The sequence below is a fragment of the Suricata suricatta genome, chromosome 17 (assembly GCF_006229205.1).
Source record: "Suricata suricatta isolate VVHF042 chromosome 17, meerkat_22Aug2017_6uvM2_HiC, whole genome shotgun sequence".
In the NCBI taxonomy this organism is placed as follows: Eukaryota; Metazoa; Chordata; class Mammalia; order Carnivora; family Herpestidae; genus Suricata; species Suricata suricatta.
The window spans coordinates 18,301,996-18,329,788 of record NC_043716.1 but is presented as its reverse complement, the minus strand read 5'-3'; the positions used below and the strand labels follow the sequence as shown (position 1 = coordinate 18,329,788).

At 57.0% G+C, this 27,793-nt stretch overlaps 1 protein-coding gene across 4 annotated transcripts in view; it reads right to left on the bottom strand.

The window, feature by feature from the left end:
* Nucleotides 1-7,370: 7,370 nt before the first annotated feature.
* Nucleotides 7,371-27,793, bottom strand: part of RAB11FIP4 (RAB11 family interacting protein 4) — a 72,185-nt gene continuing 51,762 nt past the window's right edge. For 3 of the 4 annotated variants that reach the window (XM_029928355.1, XM_029928356.1, XM_029928358.1), the window contains 12 exons: nucleotides 18,197-18,426; nucleotides 16,358-16,552; nucleotides 15,688-15,822; nucleotides 15,299-15,334; nucleotides 13,957-14,056; nucleotides 13,592-13,695; nucleotides 12,277-12,417; nucleotides 10,492-10,573; nucleotides 10,133-10,270; nucleotides 9,889-10,047; nucleotides 8,744-8,887; nucleotides 7,371-7,642 (listed from right to left, as the gene is read on the bottom strand). In XM_029928355.1, the coding sequence (XP_029784215.1) occupies nucleotides 7,526-7,642; nucleotides 8,744-8,887; nucleotides 9,889-10,047; nucleotides 10,133-10,270; nucleotides 10,492-10,573; nucleotides 12,277-12,417; nucleotides 13,592-13,695; nucleotides 13,957-14,056; nucleotides 15,299-15,334; nucleotides 15,688-15,822; nucleotides 16,358-16,552; nucleotides 18,197-18,426 (1,581 nt within the window). In that variant the 3' untranslated portion in view covers nucleotides 7,371-7,525. The remainder of the gene's footprint in view (nucleotides 7,643-8,743; nucleotides 8,888-9,888; nucleotides 10,048-10,132; nucleotides 10,271-10,491; nucleotides 10,574-12,276; nucleotides 12,418-13,591; nucleotides 13,696-13,956; nucleotides 14,057-15,298; nucleotides 15,335-15,687; nucleotides 15,823-16,357; nucleotides 16,553-18,196; nucleotides 18,427-27,793) is intronic. The other variant, XM_029928357.1, reaches the window with a different exon arrangement.

Sequence of the window (27,793 nt, the reverse complement as noted above, 5' to 3'; positions counted from 1 at the left end):
GAATTGTGTCCCCCTGAAATGCTGAATTCCTAAGCCCTGGTATTTGTGAATGTGGCCTTATTTGGAAAAAGGGTGTTTGCAAATATAAGCAAGTTAAAGTGAGGTCATCCTGGGATAGGGTGGATCCTAGCCCAATGGCCAGTGTCCTTGTAACAGTGAAATCTGGACAGAGATACACACAGGGAAGATGGCCGTGTGCAGACACAGGCACAAGGGGGCTAACAGCTTCTGGAAAGGCCGGCAGCTGCTTCTGGAGAGCTGGGTGGGAGAGGCAGAATCGGTCTCAAACTTCAGATATGCAATTAATAATTTTTAAGTATTGCACGGAACATATTTAAACTGAAAAATTATCTGAAATTCAAATTTAGTGGGGCATCCTGTATTTTTATTTGCAGAATATGGCAACTCAAGGAGGGAAGTTCTTTGCTTTTTGTGTTTATTTTTTTTTTTTATTTTTGATACAGAGAGACAGAGCATGAGAGGGGGAGGGGCAGAGAGAGAAGGAGACACAGAAGTGGAAGCAGGCTCCAGGCTCTGAGGTAGCTGTCAGCACAGAGCCTGATGCGGGGCTCGAACCCACAAACGTGAGATCTGACCTGAGCCAAAGCCGGAGGCTTAACCGACTGAGCCACCCAGGTGCCCCAAGGAGGTAAGTTTGAAAAAGGCATGTTAGGAGGACGGAGGGAAGAGAGACCAGGATAACAGATGCCCAGTGTTGGGAGGGGACTTCCCTTGAGCCCAGGCCGCCAGGAGAATCCACGGAGGGGGGCACCCCCTGCAGGCAGACCCACATTACAAGGGCTGGTGTTGGTGGTGGAGGGTGGAGGGAACTGGTCCTGCCCATCCTGAGGGTCTGGGCCAACAGGGACTGCTGACTCGTCTCTAGGTGCTGGGCCTGGGCGACTTGGGAATTCCTTCAACACCTGCAGTCTCATAATAAGAGGAAGGGGCAGACATCTGGGGGCTTGGGCCACTCAAGCTGGAGCCACCTCAATGCTCTAGGGCTTGGCAACGCTGGTGCTGGCGTGTTGGTCTGAAACCACACTCGAGGGGACAACTTGGGCCTGTGACCCAGGGGTATCACAGTGGCGGACGGGGAGGAAGATGGCCTGGGACCCCATTAGAGTGGCCAGAGCAAGCGGAGACCCCTAGGAGGCCCTGGCTGGGAAAGGGAACATGGCTACAGCGAAGACCAGGGTTTTTGAACATCACAGCCCCGCGGCTGGGATGGTGGTGTTACAGGGGCTTCTGGGAGCCACTGTCTCCTGGGGACAGCAGGCCCAAACGAGGGTCTCTGCTCTGTCTTTGGAGGACAGCACCGGCACCCTCCCTGGTATGCTGGGCGGGGTCTGCTCTTCCTAAAGGACACAGTCTGTCCCCAGGAGCCGCAGAAGCAGAGCTCATGTCTTCCACCCTCCCTCCCCCAACCACTGAAACTCACCATCAAGTCAGGCAAGAAAAGCAAACTGTTTATTTACACCTTGGTCTGTACATTAGAGTTCCTGAAGGAGACTGCCTCGGACAGCCTGCTCCGTTGTGGCTAGCAGGTGGGAGGTGGGGACCCTGGGGCCCAGGGACGCAGCCTGGGGCCTTGCCCCTCCCCCTGGCCTCAGGGCCTGGAGGTGGTCTCACCCCAGCCCCGAAGATAAACCTGCTTCTGGATGGAGGCTCCTGGGGCGGGACTCCAGTGCAATTCCAGAGTCAGAGCCATGGAACAGACCCTTGGGAACGGGGCCACACGTGCAGCTGACTCCATCCGGCCCCGGAGGCCCAGCCAAGAAAGCAGGAAGGGCTGCGAAGGGAGCCATCGGGCTGCGGGCGAGCGCTCCGCCACGGCGGTCCCATCTGGGGAATTAATGGCACTCGGGTCTGAGCACCTTGGGCAGATGAGGAAGAGGCGGCAGTTAATGGCAGACCGGGTGGCAGCAAGGAGCCTCTTCTTTCTGCTCGCCTGTGAGTCCAAAGCTGTTTGAGACACCAGATGGCGGTGGTCCTGGAGCCAGCCCAGCGCCCAGCACCGGAGCCACCACAGCTGGGACTTCCACTGGGGGCCGGTGTGCTGCCGCAGACCCGTGGCGTCCCTGCGGAGGGGCCCTGGGCCGAGCCCCGCAGGTAGAAAGGTGCGCTCTGCTTTCTATAAATATTGACACCAATACAGGAAGACATTTGTGGGAGAAGGTGCTTTACACGAAAGTACCCTTTTCTGGTGGGCAAGGCTTCTAAACTAGCTGCAGTCTGGACGAGGGACTAAGTGGCCCTACCCCGAGTTTAAGACCATAATGAAATGAGTTCTGTACAAAGTTACCAAACCTGCACAGCTGAGCAAGCGACCCCCGTCCCCCATGTGGAAGGTGGTGCTGGGAGGCCTGGGAGCAGGCCCCGTGGACACCAAGTGGGACACTATGTACACATTTACAGGGCTCCGGGAGGACCAGGGTAAACAAGAGGATGTAGAAAAGGGGCAGTGAGGACATGGCAAGTCCTGTACAGTGGTGACGGGGGAGAAGAAAGGCACAAGGACAGCGACCCCAAACCATGCAGACAAAACAGCCGGTGCGGCACAGCAAAGCAGAGGGGCCCGGCAGGGGGCGCTGTCCACCCCTCAGGACAACAGCACTTACGGCACGCCACTCTCAGCCACCCTCCTGCAGGCGGCTGGGGGAGGACGGCCCTCTGGTTACAGTCACAAAGGAGGAGGAGCCTACAAGGTCGGAGCACCAAAGGCAGGCGGCATCCCACTTTGCCAGGGGCTGTGCTTTCTGAAACCAACCTTTCCAGAAAGCGACTACTGTTCTTGGGCGGGCAGCACAAGGGCCATAGAGCTGCGCCGCCATGGAGCCTGGGCCGCCCGCGGTGCCAGCCTCTCTTGCTCCCTGACCCTTCGCGCAGATTCAGGGCAGGATGGCAGGACCTGAAGGGCCCTAAGGTCAACAGAAGGAACTCGCCTGAAGTCACCTGGGGGTGCGTGGTCCCTCTGGCCAAAGGCCCCTCAGCAGGTGGGCCTCAGTCTCCACCAGCCTGGAGGGTCGTCCTACAGGGGGCTGTCCCCCCACCCCTGTCCCTACGGAGGAAGGGCCAGGGAGGAGGCCAACGTGGAAGCCCTCGGCCTAAAACCCTCCTCGGCCCTTTCAGAGTCGCTGTAGTTGTGCCAGGCAGTCATTTTCTTGGCGTGGCCACCGTTCCCAAACTTCCCCTGCTAAATTTGCTAATGCATTAAACACACAAACCCACAGAGCACACACAGCGGGTTTAGTTTTGCCCTGAGCCACCCGTCCCCACTGCCGCAGATTTCTGCCGGGCACTAAGTCCCTCGTTGGAACAAAAGTGCCGGCCCTGTGCCCTTTTGACCACCGGGACCTGGCCGGGCCAGGGATCAGAAGTGCCAGCAAACCAGTGCCTGGGGTCCCTTGGACACAGGCCAGTGGAGAAGCTGGGGCACCCCTCATCCACCCAGCCTGAAAACAGCTCAGAGGCAAACCCCACAAAGCCAGTGTCCTCTCCTGCTCAGCTGTGCAAATAGGTGACTGCGGTTTCTGAGGCTGCTTTCCAGGGGACATCCTCTCCCCGACCCTTGACCCTGTCCTACGCCCCTGCAGAATGGGCCCGCGCCGATCCCATGGGCACCCGGCAGAGACCTGTCCACTCAGGTTTGCTAATCCCCAGGCTGGTGAGAACAGCCCGATACACCAGTTCCTGAAGGCACCTGGCCTCCCATCCTGGGGCAAAGGATCTGCTCACTTCCCACTGTCCATCAAGGCCATGGACCCCCCACTATTAACATAGCACCTGGATTAACAAACCCAACAACCAATTCCACCTGTTTCTTCTGCCGCTGGCTAGAAACTGCTCAGGCGGGGGGTCTCAACCTGGGGCTACATACACATCAGCAAAACGGGAGCTCTTTCAACCTTTGCCTGCCCGCCCGGGCCACACCCACACCAAGAGGGCTTCAGCCGGGGCAGAGGTTCTTAAATCTCCCCAGGTGACTCCAATGCACAACCCAAGTTGAAAACCGCTATTTCAGGTCCAAGTGCTTTCTGAGATTCTTGAGCTCTACAGGAATTTCCCTCTGATAATTCTTAAGGAATCTACAAATTAAAAAAAAAAAAAACAAACCAAAAAACATGTGTCTACGGGTGTCTGGGTGGCTCAGTTGGTTGAACATCAGACTCCTGATTTCAGCTCAGGTCATGAGCCATGGGATCGAGCCCCGGGTCGGGCTCTGTGCTGAGTGGAGAGCCTGCTTAAGAAATTCTCATTCTCTCCTTCTACCCTCTCCCCTGCTCTCTTTCTCCCTCCCTCAAATAAAAAAAAATTTGTGTAACTTGGCCAATTCAAAGTTAAAACAATTTTTTTCTACTAGAACTTTCTTATACTTTGCCACGGAATAAGGCCTAGATAAGCCAGAGAGTATTTCCTTTTCTGTTAGATACTGTATTTAGCGCTCACTCGCTGATTCAGCAAATTTTGTTCGGCTTCTAACCGAATATAAGGATGGCCAAGTGCCGACTAAAACATGACTCTGTTGCAGAAACCCTTCTCTACGCCCCTGAAACACCTCTCAATCAGATTGCTACTGATCCCTACTTGGTAAGGTCGTCAGGCGCAGCACAAACAGAAAACAAAACCCACATAGGGCACCCAGTCAATTACAGTCACCTGGGGAGGCGGTCCATGCCTCGGCCACGCGCCAGCGAATGAACTCAGAACCTCTGCGGGTTCCACCCAGTTACCAGAACTTTTTTTAAAACTCTCTCCAGTTTCAGTATGTTCTAAGCATTGCAGGGAACATACTTCTACGAGTTACGTTTTGTTTGCCTGAAACGCACACTGGGCGGGGCACCATGTGCGCTGTGGGTACCGAGAGAGAAGAGCGGTAACGCTCAGCCGGACCACACACAGAGTGGGGGAACCGCTGCAAGGGGCACCAGAGTTAGTGCCGCTCTGGAGACCCTGCAGGCGCCATGGGGCTGGGTCCCTTGGGGCGTGCGCCCCCCTCAGGCTAGCTTTCAAGCGGGGAGGAGCAATGAAAAATGTACATGATCTTTAAGAGCCAATGAGATAGTCTAGGTTGGATGAGACGTACTCTGGCTAAAGAGGGCTGGATTTAGCTGGAGACCGGGGTTGCCTGGAGTGTAGTCTCATTTTAAAGTCCACCCTCTTTTCGGAGACCCCGCGCACAGCACCAGGTCCCTTGGGGCCTTTCCGACGCCGGCGTCCTCAGGGAGGCCATTCCTGTGGCGCCCCCTTCAGGGAGGAGGGGGCAGAACGTTGCTGGCTGACCGCTTTTTCCGCCCCTTTACACTAAGGCAGAAATTCCTTCCCACATAGTGACTCTGTAACCCAGTCCACTGGGGCCGCCTCTGGAATTCCAGATCGATGCGGCAAAAGAGCATATAAAGTTTTACATATAAAATGCTCATCCCTGGAGTGAGTTCTCCCCCGGACCAGGACCTAGGTCTGGCTGGCCGCTGTAGGGCTCCTGCCAGTGTCAGATCCAGACCAAAGCCAAGTCTTGATATGTCTTTTTCCCTTTCTTTAATTCGGGGCCATTTCCGCCCATTAGTAAATCCTCATGACCCTTCCACTGCGGCTGCTTCTCAGACCCCAGAGGAGCCCGAGGACACCAGCACCCCAGGGGGCTGAGAGACCTCCTGCCCGAGCTGCCTGCGGTGGGGGACCCCAAAGTCCTGGAGCAGACCAGCGCAGCCCCGGGATCCGTGGCATAAAACAAACCCCGCATAGTATGCTTAAAAAGAAATCACAAAATCCAACAAAAGCAAAAGTTGACTGGAATGGAATGAAGTTGAGTCTCGGCCAGGGCCCTGCCTTCCTGAACCGGGAACACACACACCCAAGTCCCCAGTCCCCTCTTCCCCCTCTACTGCCCCCTCTACTCTGCATACACCCTTTCTTGCTCCTCCCCAACTTGCCCGAACTTTCCTTCTTACAACAGAATTGAAGAAAATAAACTTCAGGGGGAAAAAAACGAGCGCATACGTGGCTATACGTGGGTGGATTAAGCAAAGGAATCACAAGCCATACAAAACTGACAAAAACTGGAAAACGCCAAGTACCGTATCTAAGCCCAGCCACCTCGAACAACAGATCCCATTAAAAATCCAGAGTGGGAATTTCCACCGTGTGTCACTAAGGTGTCCCTTCAGCTTCCCACCCGTGTCTCTCACCAGCACGCCTCTCCTGGCTGAGCACTGAATTCGAGAGGTTCTAGAAGTCAGGGACACGGGGGCCTCGCTAACCAGCTGAGCAAAGCCCAGAGCTCAGAACCCGAAACTCCAAACCTGAGGCCTGCCGTCACCGGCTTGTGCGGGGACAGGAGCAGGTAAGCAAGGCCCATTCCCGGCCCGCAGACAGCCCATCCACGCTTCTTGTAAAATGCAGACGAAGGGGAGGACAGGGCCAGGGAGGTGAGTGTGCTCCTCCTCCCTCCCTGGAAATCAGGCCTCTGGTCGCCCAATGCCAGCACGTGCCTTAGACACCCCGGGGTCCCACCCCCTTTTAATCTCTTTCCTTTTAATCCCTTCATTTTATACTCAAATTAAATACTGCTGCTTTTTCACGGTCTTAAAAATAGGAAGGGGGCGCCTGGGTGGCTCAGTCAGTGGAGCATCCCATTCTTGATTTTGGCTCGGGTCATGATCCCAGGGTTGCGGGACCGAGCCCTGCGTTGGGCTCCGTGCTGAGTGTGGAGCCTGCTCAAGATTCATTCTCTCTCTCCCCACCCTCGCTGCTCCCCGCCCCTCTCACTGTCTCTAAAATAAACAAGCAAATGAAAAAAAAAGCCAGAAAGAAAGAGGCCGGCAAGGGAGGAGAAGTGTACAGAGAACTCCCCAAATACCAAGAACTCTTCGAATAAGGCCGCCCCATGCTGGCTCCTTGGCTAGCCTGAGTCCTTGGGACACGCCATGCACGGGCGTCACAGGGGCCCCCTCCTCCACTCTGAGCCTGAGCACCTAGGCCTGGAAGGTGCCCAAAGAGGCTGGGTGAGGATGTGGCTGTGAGGCATTGGAACTCCTGGGAAAGATCACAATTCTGCTCCCGCTCCCAGAGGGAACAGAGGTGGAGTGAAAGAACCTCTCTCACTAAAGCATCTTTAAATCCTTATCCCCAGAGGTAGAATCAGTTTCATCCAGTACCGGACACACTGTCTTCCAGTTCTTGTTATTACAGTAACTCCTGATAGCAGACCTTGCCCCTCCCATCCTCCAGGACCATCCCTCCCCTTACCCCCATCCCCAGCAAAGGGACCGCAAGGTGCATGGGCAGGGACTGCACAGATGTCACTGGCAGCCCCACGCTCACCCCTTGCTATGTGCGTGGCTTCCCCACATACACATCGGTACACAGGACATGGTGACCAGAGACACGTTTACAGTGTGTGCATGGGTGTGCATGTGTGGGCGTGCGGCTCAGCTTGGACCGCATCCTCTGGTGGGCTCTGTGCCTGGGTCCCTGGGGCTAGGGCTCTGAGGGTCCCGAGGCCGCTCTGCAGCCAGCCCCTATCTCAGTGTTTGATCTCGAGGATGGAGGGGTTGTGGTCCAGGATGGCAAGGATGATCTTGTCCATGTACTGCCGCAGCCGGAAGTTGATCTCCTCCTGTTCCTTTAGGGCTTCCATGAGCTGCAAGGGACGGGAGAGGCAGGTTGGAGGCCAGGCCTGGGTTGGAGCGTAGATGGAGCCCGGGGGGCCCTGGCCTGCGGTGAGCCAGGGCCCAAGACAGAGGGGCTCGTGATGCCTGGGCAAGGCAGGCCCCCAAACGACCACCTCAGCACTTGGGTGCCAGAACCAGTGGGCGCAGCAACAGCTCACAGTGCAGAGTGTGAGATATGCCAGCACCGAGGCTCGGCCCCCAGGGGTTCAGATCAGCTGAAAACACTGGCCAGAGGCATTTAGGATCAACAGTGACAGCCAGAGTCCCAGGGCCCTAAGACTCATAAGGCTTCTAGCTGCTTCCTCTCCCTGAGTCGGCCCCTTCACCACCCCGGCCCTGCCACTGGCCCCGTGCAGGTCCATTCCCAGAGTGTCCTTTAGGAGGTCACTGAAATGCTGCCTCTGCCCCTAGACTGGAGGCTGGTACCCAGCTCGGCTGGAGTCCCCGGAGGCTAGGGGTCAGCTCTTAGCCCTCCCAAGCACAGGATAAGGGGTGCAGCGACTGTCTTATGATTCACGTTCAGATGTAACCAGGGTATTTTGGAGGCCTGATCTTTTATAAGCACACCCCAGTGTGGGGTGGTGGGGCAGAAAGAACAGACTTTGGTCCTGGAGACCTGGGTCCTTCTCCCTCTACAAGCTGGGCGATCTTGTGTCCTGGCCTCCCAAATTGTACCATGGAGATGTCCAGGACACTCTGAGTCATGAGAAGATTACAACACACTAGTCAGGTGCTCCAGGACCGCTAGTGTCCTTCCCCTCCTGGCCTGAGGCAGAGGGGTGTGAACTGCTCCTGCACTACATGTGGACGGAGACATGTTGGTCAGCCGGCCATTTGGGCGCGTTTCTGGCAGAAACTCGAACTCCTCTCTGTTTCCAGAGCCACGTCTCCCCCAGCACAGGCAGGAAGTCAGACCTGCCCCAACTCCCTCACAGCTCTGCACTGTCACTCAGGGGGCTGCAGACAGGGACTCCCATGGGCCTGGGACTTAGCCTCACAGACACGGGCGTGGGGCAGGACTTGCAGAGCAGCAGCCCAGGCTCCCAAGCAAGGAAGAGTGGGCACATTACCTCATCTCGAGAGGCCGTGTCTATTTCTGCGGCCAGAGACTGGGCTTTGGTCTGCGTGGCAAAGAGGTTCTTTGCTTCGTAGAGGCTGAGGCTCAAGATCTGTCCATTCAAGTCATCGTTCTGATCCCGTAGTTTATGATTCTCCTGTGGGGGTCGGACAAAGGCAACGTCAGCTCCCAGAACCCACTTCTCTGCATTCACGGTCTCCTGACTGCCATCAGGACCTTCCCCCGCTCAGGTGGGTGTCATGGCCAGCCCAAAGACACCCATAGGTGATGTGGCCTCTGCCAGGCTCAGGGGGAAGGCCTGGGGTTCCGGGAGGTCATAGGGTCCTGAGAAAGAGTTACAGGCCCGCTTGGAGGAACTAAGTTTCCAGACAAGGGCAGGGCTCCTGGCCACGCCTTCCTCCCTGGGGCGGGTGAGTCCAAAGCGGAGCTCCTGCGCTCTGGGGTATCCCGGCTGCCAGGCTGTGCCTAGGCTTCTTCTGGAACGAGGCTCAGGAATCCCACTCTGTGGGAACTCCTCCCAGGGGCAGCTCCGCTCCTGAGTACAGGTGGCTCCATGGGGCCCTGCCCAAGTTACCCACCCCCACCCCTGCCCCGTGCCAGCCTTTGCCCCAAGTCTCCTAACTAACTGCACACCTGGGACTCAGGTGCCCCCTTATGCATGAGGAAGGACTGGGGTTTTCAGATCGCTCTGGGTGCCAGTGAAGCCGGCTCAGGAGTAGAATTTCTAAAGCGGTTTCCCACCCCCAGTGTCGGGCTTCACTCACCATCACGCCCTCGCTTGGTCTCCGCCTTTCCTGATCTCGCTTCCCCCAAGTCCCCATCATGGGTGTGCTCCCGGGGAACCATCTGAGAGACCCTAACCCGCAGCTGGGGAGAGTCCCATCCTCCACCCCACGGGCAAGGACAGCAAGGCAGGCTCTCGGGGTCTCCAAGGAGAGACACCGGGATCGGCATCAGATACAGCCTAGAGGTGAGCCGCCTGGTCTGAGCTATGGGGGGACGGGGAGTGGGAGGAGGCGAGGAGCCCCACGGGCAGGGATGTTGAGAGGTGCAGACAGGAAGGGGTGTGGGAAGGGGTACGGGAAGGTGCCGCAGCAGCTCGGGGACCTCGCAGGAGACCCATCCCGCAGGGCCCACCTGCTTGAGCCGCTTGATCTCGTGCTCCAGCTCCACCTCGCGGGCCCTGGCGTTGAACTCGCCCAGGCCAGACGATGAGCTGCGCCCCCGGCCTGGCCGCTCGCAGTCCAGCTTGTACATCTGCAGGTGCTCCAGCTCCTTCCGCAAGTCCTCGATGAGCTGCATAGGGGAGGGGCTGGTTGGCAGGAGCGCGGCCGCGGGAGGGAGCCCCTGCGCCCAGCCCGCACCCTGGCCTGGGACCCACCTCCTGCGTGGCCTCCCGTTCCTTCTGGAACTCGAGGCGGTTCTGCCGCAGCTTGTCCATCACGCGCTTGTACAGGTCCGTCTCGTCTTTGAGCCGCAGGCTGGTGTCCTCCAGCCGGTCACACATGCGCTGCCGCTCCTGGATGGGTGGGGAAGGGGGGGGTGGGGTGGGGTGGGGGAAGGACCGGGTCAGGGAGGGCAGTGCCCAGAGAGGCTAGCTCTGCCCCCAGGACTCAGGGGAGGGGCTCTGGGCCAGCCACAGCCCCCTGAGTCACGGCTTAAAGAAACAGCTGGGTCCCTTAGGATTCTAGAAACACAGGCCTATAAAGCCCTTCAATGGTGCCTAGACCAGCTGCTCACCTCATCGAGCTTCTCGGTCTGTGACTTGAGCCGGGTCACTGTTGTCCTGAGCTCAGTGTTTTCCTCCTCTAACTGCTGCACTCTGGGGAAGGGACAAAGACAAGCATGTCAGAAATGGAGGTATCTTACAACGGATGGACAATTTGCAGCGATTCTGTACTACCTGGAGGAGGGAAGATTCCAGAAAGCAACAGAGAGAGAGAGAGAGAGAGAGAGAGAGAGGGAGAGAGGGAGGGAGAGAGGGAGGGAGGGAGGGAGAGAGGGAGGGGGGGGGGGGGGGGGGGGGGGGGGGGGGGGGGGGGGGGGGGGGGGGGGGGGGGGGGGAGGAGAGGGAGAGAGTAGAGAGAGGAGATGAGGGAGAAAGAGTGAACAAGAACATAGATTCCTTTTGCATGCAGCCTTAGAGCCTGAAACAACACGGAGGATGTTTTTTTTTTTTTTCTTAATGTTTTATATTTATTTTTGAAAGACAGAGAGAGACAGTGCAAGCAGGGGAGGGTCAGAGAGAGAGGGAGACACAGAATCCGAAGCAGGCTCTAGGCTCTGAGCTAGCTGTCAGCACAGAGCCCGATGCGGGGCTCGAACCCATGAACCGTGAGATCATGACCTGAGCCGAAGCCAGACGCTTAACCGACTGAGCCACCCAGGCGCCCCTGGAGGGTGTTTTTATGCTAAACAAAAAGAAGGTGGCTGGCGGTGGCTGGGTCCTCCGCTGGAACTTACACTTAGAAAGCAACGACAGTGTTTGCTTACCCCCGCTCTGTCTCCCCCAGGCTCTTCGCTCAGCCCCCCCCCGTGGCTGCCTGTGACCTCTACAGGCACCGGTTCTGGTGGTGGTCAGCCTCTGTGGAGTGTTCACAGAGGGTGCACTAGCAGGATCCCAGGAGGAGACATAGCCCGGGCACCTAGGTCGTTTGAAATGACCTGAGAAGAGGACAGGGGAGCTGGGCTGTCAGTGGCACCGGAACAGTGCGGGGTCCTTTCTGCCACCAATTCCCACAGAACATTCCCTCTCCTTTGCGCTTGTCGCTTCCTTCCTGGAGTGATGGCCCTGCTGCTCTCTGGGCTCCCCAGGGCTCCTGAGGAACACGGTGGCAACTGTCCTTTCTGCCAGGGACCCAGGTGGCCTCCCTGGCCTGGGTCATGGTGGGGGGAAGACAGCCCTGGGACACCACAATGATGTGCAGCAACCCACCTGCCTTCATGGTCACTCTGTGGGGCAGGGAGGGAAGGAGGGAGGGTGGACAGATGAGGAAACGGAGGCCCAGAAAATAACATAGTGTGTCCAAGGTCATGGAGCTAAAGGGGGACTGACCCATTTTCCCAGGCCAATACGCCTCTCCCTGCCTCCTCAGCTACACCTGCAGCCCAGAAGCCCAAAGGAAACTGGGCCCTGCTTTTCCATTTGCCTCGGCCCCTGGGGCCCAGGGCCAGGGCACCCAGGTGTTGTTCAAGGTCAGGGAGAATCTGACAGCAGGGGGAGCTCCGAGCCCGCACATCAGACCCAGCCCAGGAAGAGGGGCAAGACCACCGTTTTTTCAACCTATTCACTTGTCTGCAGACATGGGAGTTGTTTCCGGTTGTGCCTAGTGTACGTGCCGCTAACCGTGAAGGTGCTTTTACACACTTCCCAGCAAGCGTGTCCAGGTGTCTGGTATCACAAGAACTGTTACAACAGGCGGCACAACAGGGGGCTTCTCTTCAGGCTCGGGTTTCTAATCCGTGCCCCGGGGACAGCGGAGGGCACGCCCGCCCGAGGAGGCCCCGTCCCAGGCGGGGGCCCACCTGGTGTTGAGCAGCTCGATCTCCGTGCTCTTCTCTCTCTCCAGCTTGCTGTAGGCCTCGCGGTGTCGCCGCGCCTCCTCCTCCAGGGCCTGCTCGGCCATAGTCTCCTGGTCCTTCACCATCTCCTCCAGCTCGTGCACCCTGAGGAGAGGGGTGTGCACCCCAGTCCAGGGCCAGCTCTCATGGGGTCTTCCCACCCTGCCCCCAACCGTGACCCTGGTGGCTACAGGAGGCCCCGGCCCTGAGACCCTGGCTCAGTCACAGCCCTGGAAGTGGCGGTGCGTTTGCCAGACCTGTGGCACCCTGTGGCATTCATCACCCACAGATGAATGCGGACGCCACAGGACATAAGGAGGGGTGGAAGAGCCATACGTGCCACTGTGGGGGTGAGGGGGGGACCTGGCGGTCAGTCCAGAGGGGAGCAGGGCTGCATGGAGAAAGTGGCATTCCCAGCCAGGCATGGGGAGGGACGGCAGGCCTCAGCACAGCTGCGTGAAGCAGCCTCGGCCCTTGGCTTCTCTTTCTGCTCTCCTCCTCCCTGGCCACTACTCCTCCGACCAGTAATTCAGCTACTGGGCATCTGGAGTCCCAAAACAGGCAGGTCCTTGGATAGTGGCCCTGAACACGAAAGACCCAGAAAGGGCCAGGTCCCAGTGGGGACACTCTAATCCCACCACTGGCAGCCTAGCTGGCCTATCAGTCTGGGCACATTTCACTGGGAAGTCTCTCCAGGAGGCTGCCCTTCTGGGGTGTTCCAGGACCCATCTTTGGATCCTACAAGGTTGAGGGCCAGACCCTGGGCGGGGATCAGTTTACCAAGTTTCATGCCACCCTGTGAGGACAACCACATGCTACATGCACTACCTCACTGCAGTCGGGGTCAGGGGGCCCCCGTAGGGAGGAGGGGCGACGATGCCTGGACCCTTCCAATAGCAGCAAGTGTGAGCTCCTGACTCACACTAGCCTCTCCCTCTGCAGAGCTTGTCCCCAGAAGAGAGGAGTGTGAGGTCAGACTCTCACCATTGTAGGACAGAGAAATAGGGGAGTGGATCCCAACTCCTGCCTTAGACCCACCCTGGGGCTGCAGACCTGGGGGTCAAGGTCAAGCTCCGACCTGTTTCTGAGTCCCCATAGACCAGTCCTCCTGTGTATCACACATGGGCAGGGTCATGAAGCAAGAAGCTCATGCATCATAGCCTCTCAGCAAGGAAGGACAAGATGTGCAGGTCACCTCCTCCAGCTTTTCTCAGGGCCCCTCCCCAAGTCCATTCTGAGTCGCAGCCGGGGCCTCAGCGGCAGCACCCCAGCCCCTGACCTGTGCACAAGCTGTGTGTTCTCCTGCTTCAGCTTGCTCTTCAGGTCGCCGTTGGTCAGGCTGTCATTCTCCAGTTCTGTCACCTTTTTTTCCAGGAAGCTCACCTGCAAGAGGGAGGCAGAAGTAGGGGTGGAGGAAACCTCGGAGTCCACAGGACCGAGACGCAAGAGACTGTGGGACGGAAGCCATGTTTGCTGAGGCTGGGGGCATACGTGGCCCTGTTATCGGGGCCATCTACCCTCAACTCCTGGGCAAGACCAGGGTTTCTGTCTCCCTAGTCCCCAGATAGCTGCTGGTGGCACTCCCCATGACCCCCCAGGGAGCACGCACACATTAAGCCTGTCCTCCACCCAGTCAGGACCCACCTTCTCTGTGATGTCATTGTCACAGGAGTCGATGCTGTCTCGGAACAGGTCCTCGGTGCTGCCGTCACTGCTACTGAAGTTGCTGCTGTGCATGAGCTGCCTGCGGGGTCGGGGGGTGGGGGGGTGGGAGGAGGTGGCTGCAGAGGCCGGCCCTCCAGGGACCGGGGTCCACACTGGGCTGTGGGCTGAGAGCACCCAGTACCTTGGGGAGAGGACCAGGGACCCCTCCAGGGAGGCAGTCCTCACCCATTCAGGGGAGAAGAGCTGCCTACCCTCAGAACTCAAGAGGTCACCCAGCTCAGAAGCCAGCGGACGGGCCACAACACCCCTCCAGGTCCCTGGCACATCGAGCCCATCCATCGAGGCTCTGGCCTGCCGCCTCAGGACCCTTTGCATGCCAGCATCTGAGCCAGTAACTACGCAGTGGCCAGAGCGGGCACACAAGCCCCCAACCACCTCTCTCCAGCTGCAAAACCAGCCAGTGCAGGTAGCCTGGCTCGCTGGTCCTGGCCGAGGGTCTGGGCCCCCTGAAGCTACCCAGCTTCACACCCAGCTACCTCACTCCCCTCCCCCGAACCGGCCCTGCTGCATCTCTGGGGACCCCAGGAAAGGGAAGGAGCCCCTGACTGTGTGGGGCAGTGGGTCGGGCGGGTCTGCAAATGGGCACAGGCTTGCTGGGGGGTGGGGGGCAAACCCAGCTGCCACTCTCTGAGGCTCCCCCTTCCCACCCCCTGCTGGGCTGTAGCCAGGGTCTGTACCCAGGGTCTGTACCCAGGGCCTGTCCTGTTCCACCCTTGCTCCTGAGTCCAAGTCCGGGTGCTTGGTGGCTGCTCCCAGAGCCCTGGGTCGACCTGGGCCGGAGGGCACAAGAACCTGGATCCTGAGACCCAGAGCGAGAGCCTGGAAGTCCTGGGAAGCCAGCTGTAAGGATTTAACCTGGAGCATGGTGACCAGCAACAACGAGGCACACTCATGCCCAGTCTTGGTTGGTGGGAACCCCAGGGTCTTGCTGGTACAGCTGCGGGCTCCAGGGTGCGGGGCGGGACACCAATTGCCGTTGGCTGGGCCGGGTCCCTCAGGGCATCCCTGGTGCACCTGCCTGGAGCGGAAGCAGCTAAGCGTTTGTGGAGAGGTTGACTATGCCACTGCCACAGGGGCGACGTGTGGGGGTGGGAGGGGGTGGCCCCTCCTTGTCAGGAGTGGAGGTCTGCCTGCTCTCCTGGGGGTCTAGTTTCCCTTTGCGCATTTAGCACATGCAGAGCACCAGCGCTGGCTGGGTCTGGTCTGCCCACAGGGAAAGGGAGACAGCATTCCACCCCTCATCCCAAGGTGGGGGTCTTACCGTCCAAAGGCCGTGCTGGAGATCTTCCTGTTAGGGCTGTGGGGTGGGGGTGGGGTGGGGTGAGGAGAAGGAGGGAGAAAACAGTCACTGAACACAGGGTGTGCTAGTCCACTCCTTACTCTGCCTCAGCTGCGAGATACCAGCGGGCACTAGAGGGCTTTGTCCCGCCCACTTCGAGACAGTCACCAATCGGCTTGGTCCTCAGTAGAAGCACCCTGATTTTCCTCATGTAGAAAAATGCAAGCCCCCCAAGATCAATTGCACCCCGACATGGCCCTCACTTGCCAAGACAGAGTGGGGCCCCCTTGCCTGCTGCTCCCCTGCTCTGGACCCAACCCCCACCCCCAGCCCTGGCCTCCCGTTCCTCTGCTGGGTCCCAGGGGCCTCACCTGTTGGCCTTTAGGTTTTTCAGTCGGGCTTCCAGGTCATTCAGCAGGTTGATCTTCTTGCAGCACTGAGAGCAGTACACATCCAGCAGTTCGCTGTTGTAGGTATGCCGCATTTTCCTGGGGGTCTGCCCCGCGCTGATGCGGGAGACAGAAAGAAAGCACCCCCTGCTGTCAGTCTGGAGCCCTACCCCATCCTTACTTGGCTGGCTTCCCCGATGCCTGGGAACCTTCTGTGTGTGCATTTAGGGGCAGAGGGAGTGGAAATACAGCACTAGACCCTCCCTCCCTCGATACTCGTAGAGAAGTGGATGAATGGTACACATCTCACAGATAAGGCAATGGAGAGCTAATGCAGGGTGAGTAATGACTAGGTATGGGGGAAGGTATCACTAGGTGACCTAGAAGGACCCTTCAACACCGAGGCTCTAGGGAGCAAGGCAACAAACCCCCGAGTCTGCAGCCTCCCAGGTGGGTTAATTCTGTTTCTTCCCCAAGCCACGCAGGAGGGATTCTGGACTCCCAATCAGGGTGCAAAGGCAAGCACCCTAAAAGCTCCAGAAGTAGAACCCAGGTAGCTTAGGACTGCCCTCTGACCCGTCCTGGGATGGGGTCTGGTTGGTTCTGCCACTTGTCCCGGACCCCAAACTGCCATTCCAGACCCCGGGGCCACCTGGAAGACACTGAAGATCCCAGGTCTGAGTAAACGTTGGTCCTGGTCTCATCGTCGGGGCAGGGGCTGCTGGGGGCACAGTCCACATCGTCCCCCTCCCCGTAGTCTTCAAACTGCTCCTCATTGCTGATAAGCGAGGTGGTGGAGTGTGTGGAGAGGTCCGATGTGGTCATGGATGGCGCGTGGCCCAGGGACCTGGGAGGCAGAGGAGGGCTGGCTGTCAACACAGCTCCGTCCAACAGCCTGTGCTGGGGAGACCAACCAGCCTTCCCGGGCGCCGGCTGCCGCCACAGAGATCAGGAGCCTGAGTGTACGCTTTCTGACCTGGCAGGTGCACTTCTGGGACCTCATCCTAAGGGAAGTGTGTCACCATAGAAACAGTTTCTGTACAAGAGATGTGCAAGTCAATACTTCTCTAGGGCAGTCAAATACTGCAAACAACTCAATGGTCTCCCTACATTAACTTATAATAAGTTATAATAAGTCATAGTATATATATACACGGCCGCCTGGGTGGCTCAGTTGGTTAAGCGTCTGACTTTGGCTCAGGTCACCTTCTCATGGTTTGTGAGTTCAAGCCCCGCATCAGGTTCTGTGCTGATAGCTCAGAGCCTGAAGCCTGCTTCGGATTCTCCCTCTGCCCCTCCCCCACTCATGCTCTGTCTCTGTCTCTCAAAAAATAAATGTTAAAAACATTTTTTAAAGTTATAGTAGATGTATAATATAAAATTATATATTCTATATTGCTGATGTTAGCTAATTAAATGATTAAGTTACAGTTGTAAAATGAATCTATATTAGTAAATTAAATTATCAAATTATGGGTTATCTAATTGTTAAAAGCCTTGAAAAAAATACTAGCAGTAATATGGAAAAATTAATATAAAAGTTGGATATGAAACTTAAATACAGAAAGGGAAAGGTCTATACAGAATAAGGAAAGGTAGGACATAAAAACATTTACATGGTAACAGAGCTCGCTTGGGTTTGGGTGCTGGGACTGTAAGTCGGTCAGTTACTCCCCCCATTCTTCCTTTCCTGCCTTTCCAAGCTCTGTTTACTTGGCTTGCACTCTAATCAGAAATGAAGTTTTAAAATAAGTAGCAACGAGCTACTAGGTAAGGCACGTCTCCCAGTTCATAGAAGGGATTCGCTGCAGAAAACATGGGTCAGAGACCCCAGGCCTCGCGTGGGTGACCACGGTGTGGCCTGTGACGGTGTCCAGGGCTGGCTGAGCCCTGTCCACAACCTGAGAGCCGAGCACTGCTCATCACCTGCCGAAACAGGTCTTCCCGTTAGCGGTTGTGAGGTCAGGTCTACGTGTTGCTACTCAGAAATGAGAGTTTCTCCGCACGTGAAGCCGGGCCGCTTAAACCGGGGACAGGAAGCATAAATGTGGGTGAGGCAGGAATTCTCCCACGGTGCCCTTGAGCAGTCCCGGTCTCTGTCTGAGAATCAAAGTATTGACGACAGGGCACTAATGAGCGAGTGCCCCGGGACCCCGACCCTGCTCTTGTTGAACGCCCTCATCTGCCCTTGGGTTCCTTGGCACCTTGGACTGGATGCGTCATGCTCCAGCTCCTTCGGTGACACATTTCATTAAAACCCTCAGCATCCCCTGCTGGCTACCTCCTGGCGACTGGTCCCAAAAAACAGTGTGGACAATCAAGTGGCAAACGGTCAGCCAAAAGCACGATGGGTCTGTGGTCGATGACCAGCTGTCCTCAGTGACTGGTCACAGTACGGCTGTCCCACGGCTCCCAGGAAGCAAAACAGATGAAAACTGGTTGGCCATGACCACCCTTCCTAGATGTGGTGCTCCAGACAGTTTTAACTCACTTGTCCTCTGGCAGGAAGAGGCCCCCAAGTCCTCTGTCCTTCTCCTCGGGGGGACTCCCCACCGACCCCTCCAGGCTCTGCGTGCTCTCCATGGGGCTGTCCATGTCGGACTCTGGGGGGCCCTCGGGTGGGGCCAGTGTCATAGCCTCCTCCTCGTCCTCGGGAAAGAAGCCGGGGTCCCTGGGCAGAAGCTCGCCATCAGCAAAGGGAGGGCCTGGCACCTCGCTGTCCTGGGAAAGACAAGAGAGGGATGAAGTGAGTGAGGCTGGCCACCGGAGCCAGCACGCCTCATCAGACCGTGAGGATGTCAGCAGGGCCAGGGACGGCAGGGACTGGCGTGCAGGGAGGTCCAGACCTCAGGACCTGGAGAAGAAAACCAGCAGGTGACTGTCTTGGGCCTCTCACAGCAGCTGCCTCGTGAGAGCGCAGTGAGGAGCCAGCACCCCTGGGGACAGCCATCCATGGAGACAGGCCATGGCTGGGCTGGCTACATTGCTCAGGCACCTGGACAGCTTGCTGGTCAGGATCCCCATTACAGCCTGCACGAGGAACCAATGGCTTCGTGACCGAGTTAAGGGCACAGTCATAACGGCTGGCTACCAAGGATGATGACCTCAACCTAGCAGAGTGTGATGTGGTGCGGTGGAGGGATGGCCACGCAGCATGGAATCTGCCCTCCAGGACTCTGGGCACGCCAAGTCCCCTCAGTGACCCTCGCTTCTCTCCTCGGTAAAGTGAGAATGACCATAGAATCCTGCAGGATCACTGGGTCACGTGGTAGAACCTCAACGTGGCGCCAGCCGGCGAGGGACAGCATGCTTGGCCCTGCCACAGCCCTGCTCAGGAGCAAGAACATGGAGCCCTTCGATCCTGAGCATGGAGTGGGTCCCCGGTGCCTAGCATACTGCCTAGCACAGCGTCAGTGGGAGATAAAGATTTGCCTAAACCTTTTGCCCAAATCTCCTTCTAGGTGATGAGCTCTGGCTCTGAGAGGCAGTGCTCCACAAACCATTCTTGGGGCTGCCAAGAGGTCACACCATCCCCAAGGATCATCAGTGTGCCCTGCAGCGAAGGTGCTTCCTGCAGCCCGGGGACTGCAGGAAGGGGAATAGTAAGTAACAAAGGATGTGAAAAGCCTCCAGTCTCTCAGACAAGAACAGGACTGGGGACATCCAAGGAAGGTGGTCAGCGACAGGCTTGGCTTTGCCCTGAGAAGGGTGCCATCACCTGCCGCTGATGGTGGGTGGGCAGCCCTCCCAGGGGTCCATCCCCACCAAGACATCCTGGCCCAAGAACAGATAGCAATTAATGAGCTTGGCTCCTGCCTGTCACCGGGCTCAGGCGGAGCACCAGATGGACTGATCACGTCGGCAACGGGCAGCCAGGCGCCCCTGACTGCAGAGGCCGAAGGGCTGTGTAATTAAAACTACCGCTAGTGTTCACACAGACCTTTCCACCTGGGTGTCACCAATCCAGTCCCACAGGGCTCCCGACCTCATCGGACCTTGTATGCTAGGCAAGCTCCTCATCCGCAAGCCCGAAGCAGCCTCCCAGCAAAAACAAAGGGAAGCCAGCATTGACCGAGTAGTCACCAAGTTCTGGAAGCAGAGCTGACAGTGAAGATGTAATCTTATTTGGGCTCAGGACAACTCTTCAGAATAGCGATCCCTTCCCCCATTTTACCACTGAGGATATTGAGGCTCAGAGAGTAACCTGCCAGAGGCTTCCGGCCCGGAGGCAGAGGGGCCCACCTACCTGCACACTCGGTTCCGTCTCTCAGTGATGCAACCCACGCTTGTGGAGTTGCGATCTCGAGTAGGAGCAGATCAGTCATCACAAAGCCCAGGCATCCTGCCTGCTGCGGCCTCCGCCTGCTGCCCGCTTCCCACCCACAGCAGGACACTCCCCGGGGCAGTGTGTGGAAACTGGAAGAGATGCCAGGCCGGAGGGAGAGGGCCCAGCGAGGAGGGCTGTGCTCGGTGACCTCAACGGCAAGCTGTCCGCCTACCCGGACACAAGGGCTAGGAACGCCTGCCTCCTAACACGAGTCCTTGGTCACTTCCGGTCCTAGGAGGGAGGTCTACTTTCCCCTCTCACAGGTAAGGTGACTTGCCCAGAGGGGGCCACACCGGAGTCAGTGGCAGGGCAGGACCGGACTGGGAGCCACCAGGGCCCACGCTGGCCTCATTGCCCTGTCGGCAGGGGTCCCGAAGAGGCTGCTGGCCGACAAGTCGAGGCCTGAGGCAGGCAGGGCACCCAGCAGAGACCGGGAGCCGTGCTCCTCAGGTGTCTGGCTTGGCCTTTGGCTAACTCAGGTCTGTCCCCTGGGACACAGAGGCCCAGTTTCCTCCAGGCACTCTGCCCAGAGCCACCCGACTCACCATATGCACGGCCCCTCTCAGCGGCTGTCCCAGAGCAACACACCCCCTCCTGACGGCTGGGCCCAGGTCGGGCAGGAGACGCCCGGGAGGCTCCCACAGGGGTCCCGCCCTCCCAACGAGACCGCCACTTCCTCAGGCACAATTTTACCCTCTGACCAGGCAGAGTCCACATCTGCCTGGTCTTTCACACCTGATGAAGGGTCTAGTCTGCCTCCCACACATAACCTCCTCCGGCTTGGGCGACAGCCCCGGGGGAGCTCTGGAGAAAGGGCCGAGATCAAGGACTTATGGACTTAGCCTGACACACAGGGGCGGTAAGGCGAGGGCCGAGAGGGGGCTGCCCTAGAACTTCCCGGCCACAGGGGGCCCTGCTAGGACCTGAAGCCAGGCTCCTGACACGCCAGGTCAGGGCCCCTCGCCCCCCACGTTTGCTACCCACACGCACGCGCTCTCTCCACATGCCAGCCTTTTAAAATCAGCTGCCTCCCCACATTAACACCTTTTCGTTGTTTGCGCAAGGCAGATTAAACTCTCTATAACTTCAAACCCATTTCTAGTAGCTTTCCTCTCAATTCAAGTAATATAAAGAAAAGCTATCAGAAAAGAAACTATATACCCTGGTCGGTCTGGGACGGTACTGGTTTGGCTTGTGTCCCGGACAAAAGTGGCCCGCCACCCCTGCCCGTCTTCTGGGAACATCCTGACCCTGCTCCCATTCCTCCGGCCATCGGGGGAAGGGCTAGGTGTGGCACGGGGCCTGGGAGGGGTGCCCCTGGATGCAGGGACAGCCTGCTGGAAGATGCAACTCCTCACCGGCTTGGAGAGAGGAAGTGTGCCCTCCCCAAGAAGCTGGGCCTGCAGAGGTGTCCCCGGCCGGGAAAACAGGCCCTCACCACCTGCCCCGGCAGGGCATATCTGTACCACCGGTGTCCCCTCCACACCCCCAGCCCGCCTCCAGCTGAGACTGGCTGCAGCTGGCCCTGGCTGAAGCGGGAACTGGGGGCACCCAGCCTGCCTGCGGGGCCCTTCTCTAGTGACAGCAGCAGGCCCCCTTCCTCTGTAGAAGTCGGCCTGGCTGATTTCAACAGCTGGGGAAAAGTACCGATGGTGGGGGAGGGCATCCCCGCCTCAGAGGGGCATCCGGTGCCCACCGTCCACACTTCCAGAGGGCAGCGCAGCAGGGCCCAGACACCATGTCGTCTGGTGGTGCCCATCACTCAGCTGGCCCTCACAGGATGGCCCCTCCAAGTTCCACACATCACTGCTCGGTTCTCCTGGCAACTAGGGACAGAGGGCAAAGGGCCCTGAGAGGCCCCATTCCATAGTCCCTGCGAGAGGGAAGACCCTAGAGCAGTAACCATGGGGAAGTCAGCAGCTGAGCCCCCAATAGTGAGCACAGAGCAGGTGATGAGCAAGCCTCTGTGGAAACGAAGTGCCCAGCAGAACGGTGAGCTGGCGAGAGCCCGGCCATGGCGACCTTGAGGCCTAATGCCTATGGGACTTGGCTACTGGCCAGCCGAGTGACCCTGGAGAAGCTGTTCGATTTCCGAGCCTCGTTCTCGAACGGGGACGGAAACGCCTGCCTGGCAGGACTGCCACAGAAGACGTAGAACAATGCCTCACACACTGTAACGGGCGTTAGGAGGAGAGGCTGCGCGGGCGAGGGAGTCCAGGAGGCTCGGGCTCCTCCACCCCCAGCCCCGGCAGTGGCTCTGCTCGCCAGGCAGTCACTTAGAGCCAAAGAACAGCTCTGTGGGGACTGGGCTGAATAAAAATAGCTCATGCAGGCACATCCCAGCTTCCCTCGCAGCCAGGCACCGGCGGGCACACGTGGAACCCTGCTGTAGGGAAGGCACTGGGCGGGGGGTGGACACGAAGCAGGCCTCGTGCAGGGGGCTGGGCCAGGGATGACATCTCTCCTCATAATCCCAGCCAGCCCACTGCCCAGGAAATGGCAGGCCCACTCATGCTCTCGTTGGGTGTTCCCCATGGGTAGAAGATCAAGGAGCTAACTTGTGGATACCGATGCCCTAGGTCCAGAGCGAGGGGATGGGCTTACCTGGGCCGGGGTCCCCTACTTACTGTGGCTCAGCCACCCACTGGGCAGGGCAGCAGCAGAGACTAGTGAGCAATCCAGGCCATGCCCACCTCCTGCCTGTGGCTGCCAAGCCCTGCACGGAAACCAGGCCTGGCCCTGCTGGAGGGAGGCAAGATAAGATTCTGGCTCAACAAAGGGCTGCTCGGGTGCCAGTCCAGGGGCGAGGGTGAGAATAAGGGGGAGGGGAGTATCCACACAGCAAGGCTGGTGCCTAAGCCTCAGCTTCTGAACAGAAGTAACAGCTCAGGTACAAGGCCCCAGCTCATCCCCAATGAGGTCAAGGCCAAATGCGGGGGCACCAGGTCACCAAGCTATTGGAGTTCATTTATCACCCTTCTTGGCCAGCCCTGGGGACTGACTGCATACCGTTAAGATAAAAGCCCCATAGCCCAAGCTGCCCACACAGGTGAGGGAGGCCAAAGTCAAGAATACAGGACAGACCGCCATGTCCCCATTCTCAGGGGCCAGATCAGAGTGGCCAGGGACCACCCCTCTGTCGTGGTGGTGGCCAAGGCAGTTTTGAGGCTCCCTCCTCCCAGCCAGGGAACCCCGGATCCACTTCCTGAACTCTCATCCCACCAGCAGATCCAGACCAGCCCTCATGGGCCTTCAGGGGCAGATCTCAGGGCAGACCTCCCACATGCTACTTTACCCTAACATGGATCTCCAGATCCCTGGAGGGGGACCAGAGTGACAACCGGGGCTTCCTTAGGAGCTCATCTGTCTCAAGGGGGAAGTGCTAAGAGGGTCTGATTCTCACATCAGCCCCTAGAGGGAGGGTCTAAGTCACCCAACTTTATGGACAGAGAGACTGGGGCTCTCAGGCAGACTTGGTTCAGTCCTGGATCCGACCCCACTGGCTGTGGGACCTCAGGCTGGTACCAAGGGGAAGAGAAAGAGAAGGCCAGACCCTTGTTTCTCAAGAACTCACAAGCCATTTGCATGAAACAAAAGCAGTCAGATAGGGAGTTCTGCTACAGCTCACGCCACCACAGCGGAAGGGCGTGGATGCCCACGTGGCCTTCTTTTCGATTTTTTAAAAAATGTTGTATTTATTTTTGAGAGAGAGAGAGAGAGAGAACAAGTGGAGGAAGGGCAGAGACACAGAGGGAGACACAGAATCGAAAGCTCCAGGCTCTGAGCTGTCAGCAGAGTCAGACATGGGGATTGAACTCACAAGCCATGAGCCCATGACCTGAGCCAAAGTGAGATGCTTAACTGACTGAGCCACTCAGGCACCCTTCTTTTCGATGTTTTTAATTCCAGCTCTTGAGCTGCAACTCTTCCCCATCTCACACCTTCTCCCCCCAAATCGACGCTGCTGCTAAGGTAGTGTCACAGGAGTGCAAGGGAAAACGAGGGCATGTCCAGCCTGTCCCAAAGGCTGTGAGGGGTCCGCCTTAGCTGGCACCAGAGCTTGAGACCATTCAACATCCATTCAGACCTTTAACCAGCTCCTTGTGTCCAAGTTCACCCACCACCCTTCTGATCACAGCAAGCGTCTAGGATCCTGCCGACCACGGGGAGACAAGGGCTGCCCAAGTTCACTGCCGGAGCACACTTCCCACTATAAATGAATCAGCTGGCATTCTGGCTCTGCGTTTCCATCTAGGGACAATCTGTGGGCATGGGTGGCACTTGAGTCCCCGGGGTGAGAGAAGGGCCAAGGAGATCTGGCTTTCAAGCATGTTAGGCTTTGGGCCAGACTGTGGACCCTGCGGGAAAGGCCCCTCAGAGTGGGGTCATGCACTCCACCAGAGTCACCCTAAGCCCCCTTTCCCCGCCACGCCCCTTCCAACCCAATAACATGTTGGAGCATGTTAAAAGTTAGCAGTTAAGGAATAAAAATGTATTATTATGAAATCTAATGGAGAAAAAAATGTTATAAAAAAAATGCTTGGGGTGCTTGGGTGGCTCAGTCAGTTGAGAACTGACTTCGGCTCAGGTCATGATCTTGCAGTTTGTGGGTTCAAGCTCCACATCTGGCTCTGTGCTGACAGCTGGCTCGGAGCCTGGAGCCCGCTTCAAATTCCGTATCTCCCTCTCTCTCTGACCCTCCCCTGCTCGCATTGTCTCTATCTCTCAAAAAAATATAAATAAAAAACATTAAAAATTTTTTTAATAAAAAAACCCCAAGAGATGCCATTTAAACATCAGGACCCAGGTCAAAGGTAAAAGAATGAAGGGGGGGGCATCTGGGTGGCTCTGTCATTGGAGTGTGTGACTCTTGATCTCGGAGTCGTGAGTTCCAGTCCATGGGTGTAGAGCTTACTTTTAAATAAATACACGAATGAAGTTGGAGATTTTAATTCATCTCTCTTGGTAACAGACAGAGCAGGCAAACAAAGGAACGAGAAGGGAGACGGAAGATTTGAATCATACAAACTAGATCAGACACAACAGCACACTGTACCCAACGACTGTAGAACAAAACCACTAAGTCAAAGGAGAAAAAGGATGCTTGCACAGCACCCAAGAGAGTCCCCCTCCAGATCACTACTAAACACCGCTCCCCTCCCAAAGATCTCTATCGTAGAGAAAATGGGCTACGGTCACTTTAACACAGTGATTAAACCTCGCATCACTAACTGGGAGCACTCAGACACTGACCTCCTGATGTGACAGGAGAGGAAGGACACAGCCTGGCAGCTCCTGTAGTCTTAACAAAACACTTCAATTCTAATCAGGCCTTTAGATCTAACCTTTACCAGAGAGGAAAACGGAGGATAGAGGAACAAGTTACACGGCACCACAGAGACACCATCAGGGAGACAGGATGTGGGACTTCTACGAGACGGCTGGCCCAGTCTTCTCAGAAAGAGAATGTCCTAAGGAAGACAGCGGGGGTTTTCTGAGATCAGTGGTTCTTAGGCTTTTGTGTACATCAGAATTTTTGGGTTGGGCGGGGGGATGAATTGCTAACTCAGACTGAATCAGAGTTTCTGAATCAGTAGGCCTGGGCTTGCATTCCCACAGATTGAAACAGGTGTTTGTCAAAAGTGCATTTCTAACACGTCCTTGGGCAATGCCGATGGTCCCAGGACCAGCCTGTGAGAACCACTGTTCTGGATGTAGCAAGAGACAAAACTAAATGTTAGCCTTGACTGGATCCCGGTTCAAACAAGCAAGCAAACACCCACCCTAGCCACAAAAGACCTCTTGGTGTCAAAATGGAAGCTAGGATAGAGACTACATGAGGGGCGATATTGGGGGATCGCGCTTGCTAATCACATGCTTGCTAAAAGAAACACCCCTTAGTTGTGGTAATGTCTTGCCTAATTTCCTTTCAAATGGTTTGGGGGGTGGGGGGAAGTTACACACAGAGATAAAGCAAATGTGGTAGCAGCACTGGAGAGCAAATAGGGCGTGCAAACCCTCACCGGACGGTCTCCCCTCCGGTCCAGCTCCATGGTGCTCTGTCCTGTCTGCAGGTGTGGCTCCATAACCAGCACCGTGGAGGTCCCGTGGGGTGGCTGCTGGAGTCATGGCCGTTGGAGGGGCTGCAACTATGGAGGCTGGGAGGGGGTGCTGGGGACTCCTGCAGAGCGCTGCTTCAAGCAAAACCTTGGGGAGTCATGCAGGCTTGGCGGCCCACCCTCAACGGCGTCCCAAAATCAGTGCTTACAGGTCTTATTTTTCTTCAGGATGTTAGCAGACAGATACATACATAAAACATGAAAGACAGTCGCCCCAAACCTGCTAAACTGGTTAAGGAAAAGTGTAAAATCTCTGACAAGTTTAGCTCCGGTTAAAAGAAGAGGAGAAAGTGAAGCCATCCTTGTAGAATGCTGTATCCCAGAGACAGAGGCAGCAGAGATAGGGGGCCTGGGGAACGGACAGAACCCCAAGGGTCAAAACCCCATGGGAGTAAGAGTTGAGTGAGGCACAGTCTGGGTTCCAAATGATCAGGTCAGGAGGCAACGGTGGCCCAGGCTCTAGAAGGTAAACCAGGAGTCAGAACATTGGAACCTCTTCCAAATTTGGCACTTGGCCAAGAGCCGCCCCAGCGGGCCCATGGCAACACACGGGCCCACAGGCAGAGCGGTCCCTCCACTCAGGGCTCTCTCGCTGGATGCCAGGCTCTGCTCACCCTCCTCTCCCTCCTCCGCTGGAGGGCGGTTCCAGAGAACCTTTTTGTTATGGGCAGAACAGTGTCCCATCACACCGCAAATTCATGTGTTGAAGCCCCAAGCCCAGCACCTTAGAGTGTGACTGCACTGGGAAAGAGGATCTTTAAAAAAGGTAATCACGGGGCGCCTGAGTGGCTCACTCAGTTAAGTGTCCGACTTCGGCTCGGGTCATGATCTCACGGTTCGTGATTTCGAGCCCTGCCTCAGGCTGTGTGCTGACCGCTCAGAGCCTGGAGCCTGCTTCGGATTCTGTGTCTCCCTTTCTCTCTGCCCCTCCCTGGCTCATGCTCTGTCCGTTGCACACATGCGCCACTCTCTCTCTCAAAACTAAACATTAAAAAAAAAATTAAAAAGGTAATTAGATTAAAATGAGGTCATCAGAGAGGGCCCTAATTCAGTCTGACCAGTATCCTTAGGAGGAGGAGGAGGTTAGGACACACGGACGACACACAGGGACCATGTGAAGACACTGGGAGAAGACAGCCACCTATAAGCCAAGGAGAGAGGCCTCACGAGAAACCAGGCCTGCCGAAACCTTGGTCTTGAACGTCAGCCTCCAGAACGGTGAGAAAATTAATTGCAGCGGTCCACACCAGCCTGTGGCACTTTGCTGCTCCGGCAGCCCCGGCAGACGGAAGGCCGCATGGAAGGCCCTCAGCTCTGCCTGGGTCTGTCAGCCACCTTCCCACCCTGATAACAAAGGCAAATTCCTTCTCGGTCCATTCGATTCGACCTCCCCAGACAGCTACTAGGCTTCTAGAACCCCAGCAAGACACCTGGGGTTTGTCTGCTTTTGTCTCTCGTCAAAGGCAATGTCAGCAGTATCTCAAAATGATGGCAAGAAAGAAGCCATTTCTTTTTAAAAAATTTTTATTAATGTTTATTTTTGAGAGAGGGAAAGAGAGAAAGAGTCCGAGCATGAGTGAGGGAGGGACAGAGAGAGAGGGAGACACAGAATCCAAAACAGGCTCCAGGCTCTGAGCTGTCA